The following is a 19,592-nucleotide window of genomic DNA, read 5'->3' on the forward strand; positions in this document are numbered from 1 at the left end:
TTCTAACGTCAAAGAATAAATAGTATGATATATTAGCCTAAGAAGCTAATTCCTAATATTGGGCTGCATTACAAGAAACATAATGTTCAAAACTAGGGAAATAATTAGTCCTGATGTGCTCTTTCAAGGTCAATTCTTATCTGGAATACTGTGTTCAGTTTTAGGCATCACATTTTAGAATAAAGCTAGAGAACAGGGGAGTGAGGGTGTTAAAGGCCTTAAGTTCATGTCAAGTAAGGTGTGACTGAAGGAACTAGGAGTCGCTAACCAAGAAAAGAGAAGAATTAGCGAGAGACATAACAGCTTTCATTGAGTACCTGAAGAGCTCTCATGTGAAAGAGAGACAAGAATTGTTCTTCTTGGCTCCCAAAGAAAAAACCAGAGACAACATACAAAAGTTTTAAAAATAGATATTTGGCCAGAATGTAAGGAAAAACTTCCTAAGAATAAGAGCTATCTGAAAGTGGAATAGTCAGTTGCAAAAAGTAGTAGGTTCCCTGTCCCTACAGGTCTTCAGGCAAAGATTAAACAGTTATATGTCATATCATAAAGGGGAGTGCAAAGCTTCTGCAGTCCCTTACAACTGCAAGATTATATAATTCTGTTGTCCAAGCTCTATTTTTAGAAATTCAGATGAAAATAACAATATATTTAAAGTTAAATACAAAAAGGGGAAGTAAAAATCAGGTATAAAGACTTAAAAGTAGATGAGGCTTTGACCAAAATGTTTTTTAAAAATTCTGTCACCGTATACCAAAATAAAGTAAAAATGGGTTCACAATTTATATATAAAGGCTGATACTATAAGCAATCTGGGAGAGCAAGGAATAATTTACCTGTCAGATTTATGGAGAAAGGGAGAATTGATAACCAAACAAGAGATAGAGAGCATTACAAAATGCAAAATGGGTAATTTTGATTACATTAAATTGAAAAAAGGTTTTGTACAAACAAAGCCAGTGCAACCAAGATTAGGAGGGAAGCAGAAAACTGGCAAAGAATTTTTACAACCAGTATCTCTTGTTAAAGGGCTCATTTTTTTAAGTATACAGAGAACTGAGTCAAATTTATAAGAATACAAGTCATTCCCCAAATGATAATGGTCAAGGGATATGAACAAGCAGTTTTCAGAGCAAGAAATGAAAGATATCTATAATCATATGAAAAAATACTCTAAATCACTATTGATTAGAGAAATACAAATCAAAGAGCAAGAAATGAAAGATATCTATAATCATATAAAAAAATACTCTAAATCACTATTGATTAGAGAAATACAAATCAAAACAACTCTAAGGTACCACATCTTGCCAGTCAGATTGGTTAACATGACAAAACAAGAAAATGATAAATGCTGGAGAAGATGTGGGAAAATTGGCACAGTGATGCATTGTTGGTGGAGTTGTGAACTGATCCAACCATTCTGGAGAGCAATTTGGAACTATTCCCAAAGGGCTACAAAAATACCCTTTGACCCAGCAATGCCACTTCTAGGGCTGTATCCCAAAGAGATCATACAATTGAGAAAAAGTCCTGTATGTACAAAAATATTTATGGCAACTTTTTGTGGTGGCAAAGAACTGGAAATCAAGGGGATGCCCTTCAATTGGGGAATAGCTAAACAAGTTGTAGTATATGAATGTAATGGTATACTATTGTGCTATAAGAAATGAGGAGTAGATGGACTTCATAATAACCTGGAGAGACTTATATAAACTGATGCTGAGTGAGGGTAGCAGAACCAGGAGAACATTGTACACAATTATAGACACATGACTAATTTTAATAGACTGGGCTCCTCTCAGCAATGCAAAGTTATAGGACAATTCCAAAAGACTCATTTTGGAAAAGGCTATTCACATCCAGAGAAACAATTACAGAGTCTGAATGCAGATTGAAGCAAACTATTTGCTCTCTCTCTTTTTTATTTTGTTTCGTTTCTTCTTTCTCACTGTTCATTCCACTGGTTATAATTCTTCTTTACAATTTGACTAATGTTCAATGTGAAGGTATATGTAGAACCTTTATCATATTGCATGCTGCCTTGGGGTTGAGGGGGAGAAAATTTGGAACTCAAACTTGTGGAACTGAATGTTGTAATCTAAAAGTAAATAAATTTAAAAGAAAAAATATTGTAAAAATAAATGGATAAAATACCATTAATTCTGATAGAATAAAACCATTTGTTCTGAAACCAAATTGGTTAGTAGTACAATGCTCCAACTAGTTAGGGAAGAGAAGGGGGAAAGAGAACAAGCACTTACTAAGTATCTGCTACATACCAGGCACTGCACTAAGTGCTTTACAAAAATCATCTCTTTTGATTATTACAACAACTCTGGGAAGTAAGTGTTATTATTATCACCATATTAGAGAAATGAGGTAAATCTGAACTCAGGTCTCCCTGACTCCAGACCAAGTGCTCTATCCAGTGTGCCACTTGTCACAAAAAATTCATCCTCAAGAGATTTTTTCCCTGCAAGTCTGTCTAAGCCCAGAAATTCTGAAGTCATGAAATTACCTATTCAGGGCTAGACTAACTCAGATAAAATTGGACAATTCTGTAGCTCTTTTTAAAAAATGAATAGTCAAAAGTACAAATTTATCTTCATATGGTTTATGCTTCAAATATAAGATTTAAGAAACAAAATTTTTTCAACCCCAGCTCCCATTATATGACTGGTTTAGAATCACTTCTAACATCAACAATACCATAAGAGGGGGCGGCCAGGTAGCACAGCGAGTAAGAGCACCGGCTCCAGTGTCAGACTGACCTGGAGATCGAATCCCGGGCTCAGACACTTAGCACCCACCCAGAAACACCTGGCCGTGTAACCTTGAGCAAGTTACTTAACCCCAATTGCTTAGGGGCGGCCAGGTGGTTCAGCGAGTAAGAGCACTGGCTCCAGTGTCAGGATGATCTGGATCAAATCCGGGCTCAGATACTCAGCACCACACCCAGAAATAACTGGCCGTGTAACCTTGAGCAAGTTACTTAACCCCGATTGCTTAAAAAAAAAAAACAATACCATAAGAGACTGCAAATAAGGGAGGGGATTTTATAAGAATACAATTTATGATAATTTAGCATTTGTCAAGTGGAAAAGAAGACTTCTCAATTCCCTCTGTTGGTCAGAAGGTAGTTAACATTAAATATTACAGTAGACCAAACTTAAAAGATTCTAGATTCTGTTGAAAAAGGAGTCATACTTTTTTGTGCCACTCAATAAGTTATTTTTAGAACCAAAGTTCTCATCAATAAGCATAAGTCTTGTAACAGTGACAAAATAAAATGTGACTGAACACAAGCAAGAAGATAGTTATTATTTTCACTACTTCTAAGTTCTGACCACAGCTCTGAAAGAGCAACCTGCATTAATATTAAACAGCCTTTCAAGTCCCTATGAATTCTAAATCTACGATCCTATGATACTGCGAACCACTTAGCTGTTTTCTCCTCATTACAACCAGCCTAACAAACTATGCAGTCAATACAGAGCATTGCTGGGGCTAACAAAAGAAAGGCAAAAGAATGACAAAAGCAGACTCTATCTGGGAGCCATAGATTAACCTGCTACCCTTTCAATAGTGAATGTGCCAAGGAGAAAGAAAGATACTGATTTGTAATTATAACATACCTACGTGTAAATCCATTTTAAGGTTTGGGTTTTTGTGCTTTATTTTTTTATCTTATTCAGATGTCAGCATAAGTCAGTATAACTATTTAGAGATGGAAGGTTAGGATCATAAAGCATTTACTTCTTCATGGAGTTTTGTCCTTGGAACTGTACACACTATAAAATGGCAAGTCAAAGATTAAAGAACAATCTATATTTTGGTTGCTGACTGTAGCAAACTTTCAAAACCACTAAATGAAATGATCTTTTCTTCTTCTAACAAAGTTTTTACATTGGTCATGCTCTCTGTCAGTAATTACCTAATGATACCACATTCTGATCTATATTCTACTAAGCACCTACTTTTATTTAGATATCACAGACATGTTTAACTTAATAGGAAATGCATTCTTCTGTCTTTTAAATGTCTATGCCCTATCGTCAACTTCACTGCAAACTTCTTTAAGACAAGTTCTATGATTCTGCCTCTCCCTTTCCCTATTACACTGAACATACTGTTCTGCACATAAGGTTAATCAATGTTGCTATCAAAAGAAAATAAATGTAAAACTTCAATCCTCTTATTCTCTGGATTTGTTTTCATGCAGGCACATTCTGAAGAAAACATGTATTTTGTTTAGTGTTCAGCAGTGACATGCAATTAGACATTCATTAATACTTCTTTGATGTAATTCTGTTTCACCTTTCTACAATAATTTCCATTTCTCAAATCAGTATCAAAAACTTTCCTATTCACTTGACATATTTAAAAGTTCACTATATATACTTCCACCTCTCAAATAAATCTAAGAGAAAGGAAGGAAAGAAACACTAGGCCCAGCATGCCCAGTCAGAGAATAACTGTGAGGTTGGAACAGAACAAGTGAAACTTAATATGAGCAACAAAAATGGCTGTTACTAAAAACCAATGATTTCACATTCTTTTCTGAAGGAACTAAGGGCTAAAAATGTCTATACTGCGCAAGTTTTAAAAACATACAAATGGAACACTTTCAAAACCAAAAACTCCCACTGTAAGAACATTCAGAATTTCTATATTCTTTATATAATTTTGGCAGATCCTCCAAGGACATAAATGAAAGTTATAAATGGTTAAATGATTAGAACATTACCTGTTTTCCCTCATTCATGAACCAACAAGCATCAATAAATGTATCTTGTTGAGGATCTAAAGTATTTATTTGAAGAAATGACTAAACAGTATAAAGGGTGATAGACAACACTCTTATGAGTGATTTTTGTAGCTGACAAGAACAAAAAATAGCCCCCAGATAGGCAGAATTCCACGCTGCTGACCACAAATGATGCTTTTCCTCCAACAAAGCAAACTTGTCAAAATATGCAGTAGAGACAAGTGCATTAAGTGCTTATACAATAATTCTATACAACATGCATTTTTCAAGGTTTTTGTAGTAAATTAAAACCTCAGAAGGGGCAAAAAGTACTAGGAAGAGTTGGTTTCAAAATTTATGGTGTCAGTTGCCATTCTAATTATAGAAATGTTACTAAGAAATACACAACTGTCTAAAATTTGATCTAATGTTAGAGATTAAAGTAACCTGGGACAGCTATTCATTCATTAAGTGAATTCAATCAACAAACTGGTGCAAGAAACATGTTTAATATACATGTATTAAATCCTATTTTGAGTATCAGTAATGTCCTAAGTTATTTGACAGGATTCTGTCCTGTCTCAGATAAAAGCCTATACAGTAATATATGCTGCTATTTTAGAAATAAAAATTTTATTAAAACAAAAGTCTGATATAACAAATGTGGTCACAACTTCCTGCCTATTTAGAAGTCAATCTATTTAATAAAGATGTTAGTTTAGGATTATGGTACTTCTACATAGCAACTAGATTGGAATACATCTATAATCATAAGTAGTTTTAATAAATTTTGACACTTTTCAATGTGTTGGTATTTTTCAGATTATTTAATTCTATGAACAAGGGCTTCTTGTAGAAACTAGAGTGCTGCTGGTACAGAAGTTGCAACAGCCCCTATTCTTAGTTTTGACATCAATGTTATTTGACCTAGTGGGCTGAGAGCTTAGGCAAGTTCAAGGTCATAATAAATGGTAAGATAACTGAAACAATTAGCAACATTAAGTGGAATGTCATAGAACCAGCATGGTCTAAAAGAACATAAAGATCAGGAATAGAACTTGTTAAGGAAAAAAAGTAGTAATCATGATCTCAGACAAAGTTAAAGCTAAAATAGATTTAATAAAAGAGAAAAAACTACACTATATGTCAACCATATTAATCAAGATTGTTTTAGGCCATTTAAAATAACCAGACAGCATAAGGTTGCAATATTGCTGTGGTATAGGAAATGATGAGTTGGTAAACTCAGAAAAATATGAAAAGACTTGGATCTATGAAGGAAGACATTATCTACCCTCAGAGAAAGAGAACAAACAAGTATGGTATGGTTTTACATAGATGCATATGAATTTACATGTCTATATCTGAGTATGACTATAGATATCTAAGTATATGTACATGTATGTAAGTGTATATATGAATATGTGTGTGTGTGTGTGTGTGTGTAAAATCTATCTGCGTAGTCCTCTTGAGGGAGAGGAGAAAAGGGGAAAAAAGAGCGAGGAAAAAAGTACAGAGGGGAGAAGAAAAGAAAACCTACAAGGAAGCAAAGAAAGGATGTATAGTTTGGAACATAATGCATAGTATTTATTATATTTCTTGAAATGGAAATTTATTGCTGTATATTTTGAATCCTCCTCTCATGTCCTCCTGTGAACAAGGAAATTTTTTTTATTTTGTAATTAAGTTTTAGTATTTAAGTTTATAATGTTTCTTTTTCTTTTCTTATTGTACATTTGTTCTAGCATTTAAATTTTAAATAAATTAATTTTAAAAATCCCTTTGTTTTATTTACCTCTCTGTAAAATCCCACAGCATGCCCCCATACATTAAGCTGGTTCACTTCCAAAGGCCACACCAAGAATGGGACCCAAGGTTGGAAATACAGCAAAACCACACACCTTTCTGTATGATTTTTATGTTTCCTAAGGTGGTTTGCATATTACTAAGAATTTTATAATCAATTCAGAGGTAAATATATCTCTGTTCCTTTAAATCTCAAACAGTACTAGCTGACCAAGATGTCATGAAAGTGTGGCAATGGCCTCAAACAGCAAGGGACATGATTTGCTAAAGATAACCACATGCCAAACTATAACAAATCCCACTTATACCCCGCTGGGAATTATGCCTGACCAGGGAGGAAAGGAAAGTGACATCTTTTTATTTCATGGATGGCTGACTATAAGTCATTTCCTTTCTCAGGGTGAGAGGTATGTTCTCATAGACAACATTAGCTATATTAGTTGTATTAGCTATGGATCTGCCTGATTCAATCTCCATCTTTAAGACGAGCCTTGAATACAAACTGGATTTTTTTTTTCTTTTTTGGTTATCAAAGGATTGTCTCTAATCAACCCTTGCAACTAAGGCACTGGAAAACTGGACTCGTAGGCCTGGGAGTTAGTTAGGTATATCATATTCCTTTTTATCTAAAGAAAGGTTTAATAAAAAGGGGCAGCTAGGTGGCACTGTGGATAAAGTGCCAGGCCTGAAGTCAAATAGATTCATCTTCCTGAGTTCAAATCTAACCTCAGACACTGACTAGCTATGTGACCCTGAGCAAGTTATTTAACCCTGTTTGCCTCAGTTTCTCATCTGTAAATTGAGGTGGAGAAGGAAATGGCAAACCTCTCCAGCATCTTTGCCAAGAAAAGCCCAAATGGGGTCATAGTCTGACATGTTAAATGACTGAAAAACAAGAGGATGAAATGAAATGCTGAAACCATATTTATACTTCCTACTAGCCTCCACCTTCCTGACAGACTGATGCAACTGGACCACTGAGAAGATCTGTCATTTCAACAGACTATTATTTTTATGGCTTCAGCCTATTAGCTGACCACTTAAGAATGAATAGATTACAAGCTAGTCAAAAAAGGGGTGAGGAGAATGGAAACAATCCGGCCTGAATTCATGCCTGCATATGAAAACCAAAGAACCAAGATCTATTGACACACCCTTCTGAAATTCCAATCTACTCTAAGGAATGATGGGACAGTAAAACTATTGGATCTCCCTGAAAGGAGTCCTAAAATTAGGAAAATGATCTTATGTAGCATTGTATGATAAGTCACTGCCCCAACTAGGCCTCAGCTTCAGGATCACAAGTAAGCCTGACTAAGGAGGCCAGGAAATGATCACCTTGGGAGAAGCCAAAGATGCCAGGAGCAGAGATTCTTAGCTTAGTATCTATGGAGTTCCCAAGGGGTCTATAGACAGATTTCAAAGGATACACGAACTTGGGTGAGAAAAAAATTACATTTTTGTTTTCACTAACCTATAAATGAAATTTACCATTTTTTTTTATTATGAAGATAGGCAACAAAGCACAGCAGTTTTATCAACAATTCTGATTTTGCTGCCCACAAAAATCACAGCTATTTTCATATCATATTATGGTTGTTGCAGATATCTTGAAATATTGTTCAGATTCATCAGTACTTCAAAATTCACATAGTTATGAGACCTGCTAGTGGATCATGTGACCTCAGGAACTGTTTTACTTACAAAAATAATTGGTATTCAACTAAAAAAAACTAAGAAAAAGTTCCCATTTTTGCCTTGTAGAGCAAATGAAGGGAGATTTAACTACATTTGCAACAACCCATCTTTACAAATCATGATTTTCAATAACTGTAATCAAAATGATACAAAAAAACCCTCCAAAACCAAAATTTATTGGCTGTCCAACAGGACAAGTCTGCTGCCTTCCCAAAGGTCACCTCACAGTGCGCTGCTCTTATTCTAGCTAAGCAACAACCTTCACACTGAGGGTTCTTTTAAAAATTGAAGTTCTTTAAAAACGTTCATTTGCCTACATTTTAAATGTATTGTCTTATTCATATGTTAATAAAAAGGAGTATAGAAGGACTTAGTGCTCCCTGGCTATAGCTACTGAGGCAGGGCTGAGCTGAGACTGCAAGGGAAGAGGGAGAAGAAACTTCTAAGAAGCTCAGAAATCCTAGAGGATTTTAGTTTCTGGAGATAAGACCAGTACTGAAAGTGCACTAAGCCTGCCTCTGCTTGGACGATCACATATTCTCAATGAAAAGAGTCTAGTATTCCATCCTCTGACTTTCTCAAGGCCACAACATTTTCTTAAATACTGAACTTTGGTGCCAGCTTCCACTTCTGGTCTGAATGCTTCATCTCTTTTCTGCACTATTACCTCAGAAACCTGTGTCCCTGGTAACTGAGTTCACATTCTACAGTAACTAACTTGATGACGTGGCTCTTCCCTGAGTGAGAATAAACAACCACAATCTGTCACCCTGCTACTCAGTTTGAGAAGTCCTACCTGCTGCTACAGGAGATCCCACTTTACACAAATTCTATCCTTGGCCCCATTATACATGTTTAAGTGTAAATGTTTTAAAAGAATTTTCTGTATACCACATAGAGAAAAAAATTTCCAATAAAATCATTGGGATTTTTTTCAAATTAAGAAGCACATATATTACTATACTATAAATTTTATTTTTTTTAACATTCTAATAATTGTATTTCAATGTCGTTTATACCTTTTGTAATCCCATGTATTTTATGCACTTAAAAATACTATTATGAGAAGGGGTTCATAGGCTTTACCAAAATACCAGAGGGTACCATAATACCAAAAAGGTTAAGGACCCCTAGACAAGAGTGGATTCAACAAGATCTAAGTAATACCTTATTTAAGTGACAGAAAAGGAATATCTCCCCTCTTTTCTTACTAAATTCATCTTTTGGATGGGGTTGAAGAAATATTTTTATAATATCCATTCATGAAGAAAAGCACCCTGATAATAACATTTTCAGAATCCTATTTAATGTAATGAAAAAATTTCGTTTGAACAGCATGCACAGTCATGTAGGTGACCTTAAATTCTCAAAGACTTAATATACATACATAAGTATATACATACAAGTATTTAGTAAATACTTACTATGTACCAGGCACTCTGCTAAGTGCTAGGGAGACAAAGAAAGGCAAAAACATTGCTCCTGCCTTCGAGGAGTTTATATTCTTAATGGGGGAGACAATATAGCTACCCGTGTTTCCCCGATAATAAGACACTGTCTTATTATTTTTTTGGACAGAAAAACACCAGAGGGCTTATTTTCAGGGGAGGGCTTATTTTAATGAACATTGACAGCAATTTTAATAAACAGGTAAATGTGAACAAAAAAATGTACCTTTATTCAATAAGCAAATCACTGGGGAAGAACAGGATGACGAGCTCACTGCTGCAGCTCTGATTGGATGCAGCTCGAGCGCGGCGTGCGTTTCACGGGTGGGGGGGAGGGCGGTGCATACAGAGGGTACCATAATGTAGGGTGTAGCGCAGGGGATCACCTTCACTACAGTAGCAATCTAAATAGGGCTTATTTTCAGGGGAGGGCTTATTTTAGAGGAATCTTACACAGTAAGGGGAGGGCTTATTTTCGGGATAGGTCTTATTATCGGGGAAACATGGTACATATAAGATATATACAGTGTAAATGGAAGACAATCTCAGAGGAAAGGTAATAGAAATTGGGGGGGGGGGGGGGGAGGCGCAGAGAGAAGGCCAAAAAGACAATAACCAAGGAATGATTCCTGCAGAAGGTGGATTTTGAGCTGAACCTTGAAAGATGCCAGGAAGTTTTAGAAAAGGAAGGAGAGAATTCCCAGCATGGGAGACTGCCAGTTAATGGGGTTAGGTGAACATCATGTGCCAGGTACAACATATGCTATACATAAATGCAAACAGATGACTTTATTCTTGATGCTGGAAGTAATAAGGAGCAACTGGACTTTGGAGGGGTAGTGAGGTAGGGAGGGATGGGGTTGTGATATAGAAAATTTGTGCTTTGTGAAAATCACTTTGGCAGCTGAGTGGAAGACAGACTGCAATAGAGAGATTTAAGACTGGGGAAGCAACAGGCGAGAAGATGATGAAGGCCTATACTAGGGTGGTTGCTCTGTAAGTAAATGGAACATATGAGAGATGTTGTGAAGATAGAAGCAAGATTTGGCAACAAACTGGATATGTAGGGTGAGTTTAAAGGAGTTGAGTATGACACTGAGGTTGTGAGCCTGCATAAACAGGAGGATGGTGATGACTTTTTCAATAAAAAAGTTCAGAAGAGGGGTGTGTTGGGGGAGGGAAGATGGGGCAGAGGATAATTAATGAGTTTTGCTTTAGATATATGTTGAATTTGAAATTCCTACAGGATAATCATTTGGAGATGTTCAGAAGGCAGTTGGGAATGCACAAATGAAGTACAGGAGAAGCACAGGCAATCTTAAAATTATCTACATAGAGATGATAACGAAATCCTCTGAAGCTGATGAGATCATTAAACAAAGGATTCAGTTTCATCTCTATGCAGATGACCTCCACAATACCAATGTCCTTCTGGAGCCATGAAGAACATCTATGGGTAGTGGGAATGACCTGGCTGAAGATACAACAAGGAGACAGAGAAGTAGCAGTAAGACAGGTAGAAAAAACAGAAAAGAAGATTGTCATGAAAACCTAGAAAGAAGAGAATATCAAGAAAAAATAAAGATCAATAGTGTCAAAGATTAAAAAGGGATGAGAAAATATGAGAAGTGAAAAATGATCACTAAAACTAAAAACTGAGAGATCACTGATAACTTTAAAGACAGAAAGTTGAGTTGAATGAAGATTGATGTCAAATTGGAGAGTTTAGAAGTGAGTGAAAGGAGAAGTACCTATGTAGATGGGTTTCTCAAGGAGTTTAGCTAATGGGAAGTAGAGATATAGGATGACAGCTAATAGGAATGGTAGAAACAAGTGAAGGTTAAGGATGAGGGACACATGGACGTGTTCATGGGCAGAAGGAAAGAAATCAGTAAAAAGAAAGAGACTAAAAATTAGAGGGAGGGTGAGGGCAATATGTTGGAGAGGATGACAGGGGATGAGAACAAGGGGATATGTAGAGGGGATTGTCTTGACAAAGAGAAGGGCAACCTCTTCATGTGAGATAGGAGTTAGAAGGAGGTAATTGGGGAAAATGAATAAGTGACATGAGATGAAGAAGGAAAAATGAAAAGCTCAGGGAATGCCCTCAATTTATTTCTGTGAAGTATGGGGCAAAGTCTAAAAGGCTTTAACCATGTTGGAATCAGTGACAGGCTATATCTGATTTCCAGAGACCAACATAGCAAATTACAGAAACAATCATTCAGTAATAGGGTGGCCACACATATCCATGAAAACTGCTGGAACATGGTTATATATAATCAGGTTTCTTTAAAATATCCTTGTTTGAATAATCTCCCAAAAGGTGTGGTTTTGAATTTCTTAATTACACCTACCTTCCATGTTTAAAGACCCCATTTTCGATTCCAAGAAATCAAATAATGTGCTGGGTGCAGATGGCCTGGAATTTCCAAGTTCCTCTTCATCTTCACATCTTCCTCGTCCCCTGCCTTTTCCTTTGCCTACAGATTTTAAGAAGATGGTTTTTAAATCATGAAAAACATATAAAAGCCAAGGAGACTGAACTGTTTTAAGAGAATGTTTCACCTCTACTATTGTCTATAAGCAAGATAGCCTCTCTAGTAGCAACTCAGTGTCTGAGAAAGGCATTTTTTCCCTAGAAACATTTTCCCCACAGATGATATTTAGAAAAACAGTGCTCTTCTCTACTTATATTAAAAAAAAAAAACCTTTCCTCCCCATCCTTATGTTTCTTTTTAATGGGAAAGTCAATGGTGCAGTTAAGAATCTGAGGATGGGTGGTGGGACACATATGTTTAATCTTAAAGCATCATTTAATGGACAATGCTGTCTACTCAACTTTAGGTAGTTACAGGAATAACCCGTGCTTACTATATCCATCATAATGATGACCACAACAACAGAAAGAGAATAAAGTACAATTTACTGTTCTAAACTAAAAATCAGATCATTACATCTGAACATTCTAAAATAAAATCAGATCATTAGACAAGAGTATCTACAACAAACCAAAATATGAAAGAAGATGGTAGGTTTTAGGATAAGGGCCCTTTCTCCCAGAGTTTTAAAATCTATTCTATAACTTAAAGCAATAAATTTAGGGGAAAGCCTTTCAATAATTAGTTTCTAGGAACTTGCCATAGGGAGCTGCCTTTACCAAACTGTTCACAGGCTTTGGTACTTTAGTAAGTGGGCTTATTGAGCTCCAGAGCCCTGAAAATGAACCCAGATGTTATGGAATGGGAATCTGAAGATCTTCCCTGCCCCTAGGCCCTTTGATAGGCTTAAGTGACTCTGAGAACCTTCCCAGATTTGAAAATATACTCTGCCCCCTAATAGGCTTAATGTGGTCACATGGAGCCTGTAGCAGTAGACTTGTTTTTCAGGAATGCCCCCATCTTGGTGCTTTGTGATTGGGCAGTGGGTCAAGAAGGTTGTGACATTCTCTGAGCCAGGAGAAGGCTATATATACACTGATGTGAGATTTTGCTTTGGGTCTCACTTTGAGAAGAGTTGTGTGATTTGACCAGATGAGACTCTGGGCAGTCATTGAGCCCCCTGGCTTTGAAAACCCAGATGTTGGTGCTTCTCTCTCTGGAAACTGACTAGGTATGGATATAATGGTCAGACAGTTGGACACCTGTCTGCTGATGTTTCTCTGTCTGTATTTGTTGTCTACTTGGAACTTCTGTTTGTATTCTCTGAAGTTCGGGGTGCTGACCCTTTTCCCCTGAACTAGGTAAATGACATATGTTTGATTAAAGCAAGATTGTTAACCCATTTTGAGTTGCTTTTCTTTAGAAATACAGATCTAAGAACCTGGGATGGCAGACACCCTGGGTATGCTAGGGTGCTTGCTGCTACACCAGAGCAGATACCAGAGTTCTTAAAAATATGTAGGAATTTCTTCTCTCACTGTTTGGAGAGGTGCCATAAGAAAATGAATATGGCCAATGAGTGAGAAACTATTACATTAAAAACCTGAACAAGTACCCTCTTCAATAAGACCTTCTTAAACTAAGGATTTTGTGGATAACAGGCAGCATAAACAGCTGAATAGTCTACTGTGGTATAAACTTTTCCTGAAAAAGATATTCATAGGCTCCCCAAGCATTATATATATCCAGCTAGTTAAGTCAGCATCACCAATAATAAGCTTCCACTTAACTGAAGATGGAAGAATATATCAACATCCAGGTATTTTGCAGTCACAACAGCTTTATCAGCCTTTCCTTTAGGATCTCCCTTACCTTATCAATACATATTGAGAGGAGGAATAGTAGAAAAAGAACTACTCTCAGAATCTGAAAAACCTCTATTCCAAAATGGGCCAATACATGTAATCTCTCTCATTATCCTAGGCAATCTACTAAAACTACAAGTTGTAGAACAGCTCCAGATCTGTATTGGTAGAGGAAAATCTCCTCACTGGAAATTCCCTATACCAAAGAAAAGTCTTTATCATCCCCATGCCAGTTCTGATAATGTTTCCATGGTGAACTCAACTGATTACATACAGACAATGAAATAACTTACCTTATTGAGACTGTTATATTTTTCAAAATTAAGTATAAATAAATATACTAAATGAACATTGAACATCTATAATGTTTAACTTAATATAATTTACCTTAAGGAAAAAAATCATATTTGTAAAATTTGGGGTGAGCAGAAATTTGAGCTATAGGGAGTTAGGCAGTAAAGACATTTAGGCATTCACATTTCAGTCTGCTTTGATTTAAGATTATCACTGAGTAATATTATTATATAAAGGCAATACAAGGGAATTTCCAGCAAACTTTAAAGCTCAATACTTTTACAGACTTGTAAATACATGTGTCATATATACATATTTAGAAGTGTATTTAATTTTTAATTTATTATTTGTTATTATTCAATCCCACCACGTAGCAGAAAAACATTGAGGACAACATATAAGGAAATTGAGCAGTGTTCTGGCTTCTTCTTAGCTAGGTCCTTTACAGCAGGATTTCATTATTTCATTTTAAGTGTTTTATGGTTTCCCAGAAAGTGTGACATGTTTATATTTAAATACATGCAAAAAGCATATTGTAAAGTCAAAGATGAAAGATTTTTTAATTAAACACATCATTGGTCACCTGTATTGGTATAGATAAATAAAGAATGGACTGCATTCAAAGAATGTCATTCTTTATAAAGGAAAATTAGGATACTCAAAGCAATGGACAGAGAAGTGGAATTCTTCTGAGGCAAAACTAAAATTTCCTAATTTTATTCAAGCACTTATCTTTTAGATTTCCAAAATGTTCTACCCATAATAATTCATTAGTTCTAGACCAGGCCTCCATATCCCTTTCCATTTCTAGTACCATACTGCCTAAATCCTGGCCATCATCCTCATCTCCCTCTCACCAGGACCTGGAAATCTGCTCCAAGAGAGCCAGATTTTCACAGGTGAGTTTTTGCTTAATCTTGTATCATCCTAGTCTTCCATGCTACTTTATGACCATCTCCATACCATGTTACCATTCTGTGCATGTCCTTGTAACTCAGACATTCCACCCCTAGCTTTCTAGCTTCCTTTTTTTTTATTGTCTTTCACAATTAGGATATCAATTTCTTGAGGACATGGAATTGTCTTGTTTAATTATATCTCTGGAGCTTGGTACCATTCTTGGCCCACATTAAGTGCTCAATAAAATATCTAATCACTGATAGCAGTTACAAAAAAGCATATGGTTGAGGAGGATTCTGGGAAGATGGCAGAGTAGGTCAGAAAATTCCAAGCTCTCAAGATCTTCCCCCATAAAGAGATAAAATAGTACCTCAGAGTGAACAAAGGGGAAGGGAGGGGGGGCATTAAAAATAAAATAAGACTGGGGCATAACAGGGGTCCTCCTGGGCCAATCTGAGAAGATCTGAAGAAAAATCCTAGGAAGAGGTTTGGTCCCTGTGAGGAGTAACACCTCCAAGCTAGGGACTGCTTAAACAAAAGGTGGCAATGAGGGGAACTCAGTGTCCGAGCCCCGAAAGATCTAGGGAACCTTGACTGATAAAGAACACTAGACTCGGGGCAGCTAGGTGGCGCAGTAAATAGAGCACCAGCCGTGGAGTCAGGAGGACCTGAGTTCAAATCCAGCCTCAGACACTTGACACACTTACTAGCCATGTGACTTTGGGCAGGTCACTTAACCCCAACTGCCCTCCAAAAAAAAAAAAAAAGAACAAGAGGCTCAGGTGTGCTGCTGAGATATTGCCCTGGGCAAGAAGGAACCAGCACAAGCTGGTTGAGTGCAGAAGCAGTTAAGTGGGACACCCTTGGCTATGGGCACTTATGGAGGCTGGAGGTTTGACTATGGATCCAGGCTAGAAGGGAGAACTGAAGATCTGAGGCCAAAGGCACCATCACCCATATCCCAGAAACAGAGGTGATTACAAAAATTAAACTATCAAAAACATGCACAGGCGAAGGAGAAAGAATTCAACCATAGAAAGCTATTAAGGGAATGGAGAAGACCAGGGTTCATCTTCAGAGGAGGATACTGAAGCAAAGAAACCCTCTTCTACCCCAAAGAGTAACATCAAATAGTCACCTGCCCCCCAAAAAATTTATAGAACTTTAAAAAAATTTTAAAAAGGAACAATCCAAAAAAAACAAAAAAAAATTTGAAAAAAAGTCGACCAACTAGAGAAGGAGATTGAGAACCTTAATAGGAAGAAAATGACACCTTGAAAATTAGAACTTGGCAAGGGGAAGCCAGCAAAGTTATAAGAGATCAAGAAATAATGAAACAAACTATAAAGAACGAAAAAATTTAAGAGAAAGTGAAACATCTTATAAGAAAAACAAGTGACCTGGAGAATAGATCAAGAAGAGAAAATATAAAAATGATCAGACTACCTAAAAGCTATGATCAAAAAAAAGAATCTGGATACAATAATAGATGAAACAATTAAAGAAAATTGTTCTGAAGCATTAGAATAAGGGGAGAAAGTAGAAACAGAAAAAAAATTCATCAATCACCACTTGAAAAGAAATTCTATGACAAAAACTCATAGCAATGTTATAAATTCCAAAACCCCCAGCTCAAGGATAAAATATTGAGAGCAACAGGGAAAAAAAAATTTAAATATGATGGTGCCACAATTAGAATCACACAAGACATAGCAGCAGAGATGCTGAAGGACTGCAGGTCTTATATATATTGAAAAGCAAAAGAACTGAGCTTCTGGACAAAAATAGCATACCCAACAAAGTTAAGCACGATTCTGAATGAAAAAAAATGGACATATGATCAACTGTCAGACTTTCGTGACTTTGTTAAGAAAAAAAAATTCTAGAAGATTTGACATACAAGAGCCAAGAGAAACATAAGGTACATACCAAAGACTGATAACAAAGAATTCAATAATGACAGACCATTTACCTTTTATGTATGTAAAATGTAAAACATTATGCCTAGGTTTGTCATTAGTAATTGGGTTAGTTCATAAGAAAGATTGAGGTAGACCTGACTATAATATGACTTTAAAAAGAAAAACCATTTAGGAACAGCTAAAAAGAGTAATTATTTGGAAGAGGAAGAATCAGCACAAAGGACTTAGATGGGGGGAGGAAAGCTGATAGTTCTGGTAACCTACTTTCATCGGGAATGGGTTTAAGAGGCAACAATACACATATATCTAGAACAGTATAAAATGTTCTAAATTCAGAAGAAATAAAATGGTAAGTGGATAGGGAGAGAAGATAAGGGGAGAGTGAAGGAATAGATCAAAGGGGGTTATAGAAAGGTGTTTAGATTTAAGAGAATGGGAGGATAGGGAAGGGATCCTTAGAGAGGGAGTAGGCTAAGTAATAGGAGGGTAAGGTAGCAGGTAGAAGTAAAGTAGAGGAGTCAGGAGGGATAGAAAATAAGAGATGTGCACAAACTCAAAAACAAAGATCAGGAGTAGAATTTGTTAGAGAAAGTATATGTTTCTGTACATATGTATGTGTATATATGCAGATGTGTTGTATATATCCATATACAAATATATCCACACTTAATTGTAGCCTTTGGGGGAAAAGGTAGGAGGAAGGGGGAAAAAAGAACAATGAAGAAAGTGCACAGCAGAGAACAAAAGAAAACTTATAAAAGAAGCAAAGAAAAGATGGACAGCTCTCAATATAAGGTGTGATATTTATCATACAGGCTTTTGCAAAATGAAAATTTATTGCTATATATTTTGAATCCTTTCTTATGTTCTGCTATGTACATGATATGTTTTATTTTTTCTTACTTTGTATTTTAAGTTTCAATATTTAAGTTTATGACATGTTTCTTTTTCTTTTCTCTATTCTATATTTGAGTTCTGGTGTAAATTTTTAAAAAGCATATGGTCTCAAGAATCAAGAAATTTATTGATACAACTAGGTTGTTTGCAATAATAATAATTATTGTTACTATTATTGTTATTTACCGATTTCTAATATGGTGCCTCATTGTGGGGTAGAAAGAAACTATGTTCTCAAAGGTTATGCAAGGCAAGACTCAAACTCAGGCATGCCCTCCTGTGCTAGAAAATCAGTAGACTAATGTATAAGGAACAGTCTAGATGAACTAAGTTCAGAAAAAAGAAAACAAAATGAGTTCTGTAGTTGTTACATACATCTTAAAGGAATTGCTGGAATTGGAGTTGAAGCATGAATGACAGACAGGACAAGTAAAAGGAAAATAAAAAGGCATTGCTGATGACAACATCGTTAAGAATCAGCACAAGCTGTTTGTGGGATAGTATGGAGAACTCACTAACTAAAATGAAATAAGAATGGAAAGAGACAGTCAATTGTGACTACTATAAGGAAGGGGCTAAAACAGCAGGATGAGTCAAAGAAGATTCTAAGGTTTTTAATTTTTCTGACAGGGATGACATCAGTGGAAGTACTGAAAGAGAGCTGATTTCTGGAGGAAATAAAGATTAATTTTGGATATGCCAAGTTCAGTGTGACAGTAGTAGGATATCTACAGGGAAATATCTAGTTGGAGACATAGAACCAAGTAAAAGACAGGACTATTTGAATATGGGAGTCATCAATGTAAAGGGGAGAGAAGGTGAGTTTTCTTTTTTTTTGCTTTTTGGAGGGGGGGAAGGAAGGGCAATTGGGGTTAAGTGACTTGCCCAAGGTCACACAGCTAGTTTCTGTGTTAAGTGTCTAAGGCTGGATGTGAACTCAGGTCCTCCTGATTCCAGGGCCAGTGTTCTATTCACTGCGCCACCTAGCCACCACGAAAGTGAGTTTTCTAAAGGAGAAAAGCTAGAGAGAAAGAGGAAGAGAAGTGAATCCACTGGACATCCCATAGATAGGGAGAGGAAAAGAACAGAGAGGAAGATGCAGAAAAAGAGCAGTCGGAGGGATAAAATGAGAATTGGGTAAAAAATGGGTAGAATAGTATGAAGTCAAGTAAAAAAAGAGCAAGTTTTAAGAATGGTAGGAATGCTCGTGTCAGTTTTGCAGAAAGGGCAAGAAAAATAAAGATTCAGAAAAGATCTAGGAATACACTTATCTGAGGTCACTGAGAAGCTTTCAATGAGATTCAAAGAGATTTCAACAAAATAGAGAAGTGAAAGTATTTGTAAGTGATTAAGAAGGAAATGGCTAGGTAAGAAATAAAGACAGATACCAATCCTTTAAAGAAGTATGGTAGTCAAAGGAAACAGAAAGCTATAATGGGCAGCAGGGATGAGCAACTTTTTTTTTTTCTAAGAGAAATGGGGGTATGTTTGAGGGAAGAAGGGAGGAGTTAAGAGAAATATTCAGATGTTAACTGAGGGAAGAAGTAATGTGAAAACAAGATATTTTAGGAGCTGAAAAGTGACAGTGCATTATATTAAAAAAAAAAAAAAGGAATTTAGCCTATTTGGAT

General features: G+C 36.2%; 1 protein-coding gene across 2 annotated transcripts in view; it reads right to left on the bottom strand.

Moving 5' to 3' along the window:
- The window catches only part of TDRD3 (tudor domain containing 3), a 204,400-nt gene that overhangs the window by 84,458 nt on the left and 100,350 nt on the right, over positions 1–19,592 (bottom strand). For both annotated transcript variants that reach the window (XM_069068618.1, XM_069068617.1), the window contains exon 10: positions 12,060–12,185. In XM_069068618.1, coding sequence (XP_068924719.1) covers positions 12,060–12,185 — 126 coding nt within the window. The remainder of the gene's footprint in view (positions 1–12,059; positions 12,186–19,592) is intronic.

Source organism: Petaurus breviceps, unplaced genomic scaffold, assembly GCF_028583685.1.
Source record: "Petaurus breviceps papuanus isolate PSGF00001 unplaced genomic scaffold, PetGlider_PUasm1.0 90769, whole genome shotgun sequence".
NCBI lineage: Eukaryota > Metazoa > Chordata > Mammalia > Diprotodontia > Petauridae > Petaurus > Petaurus breviceps.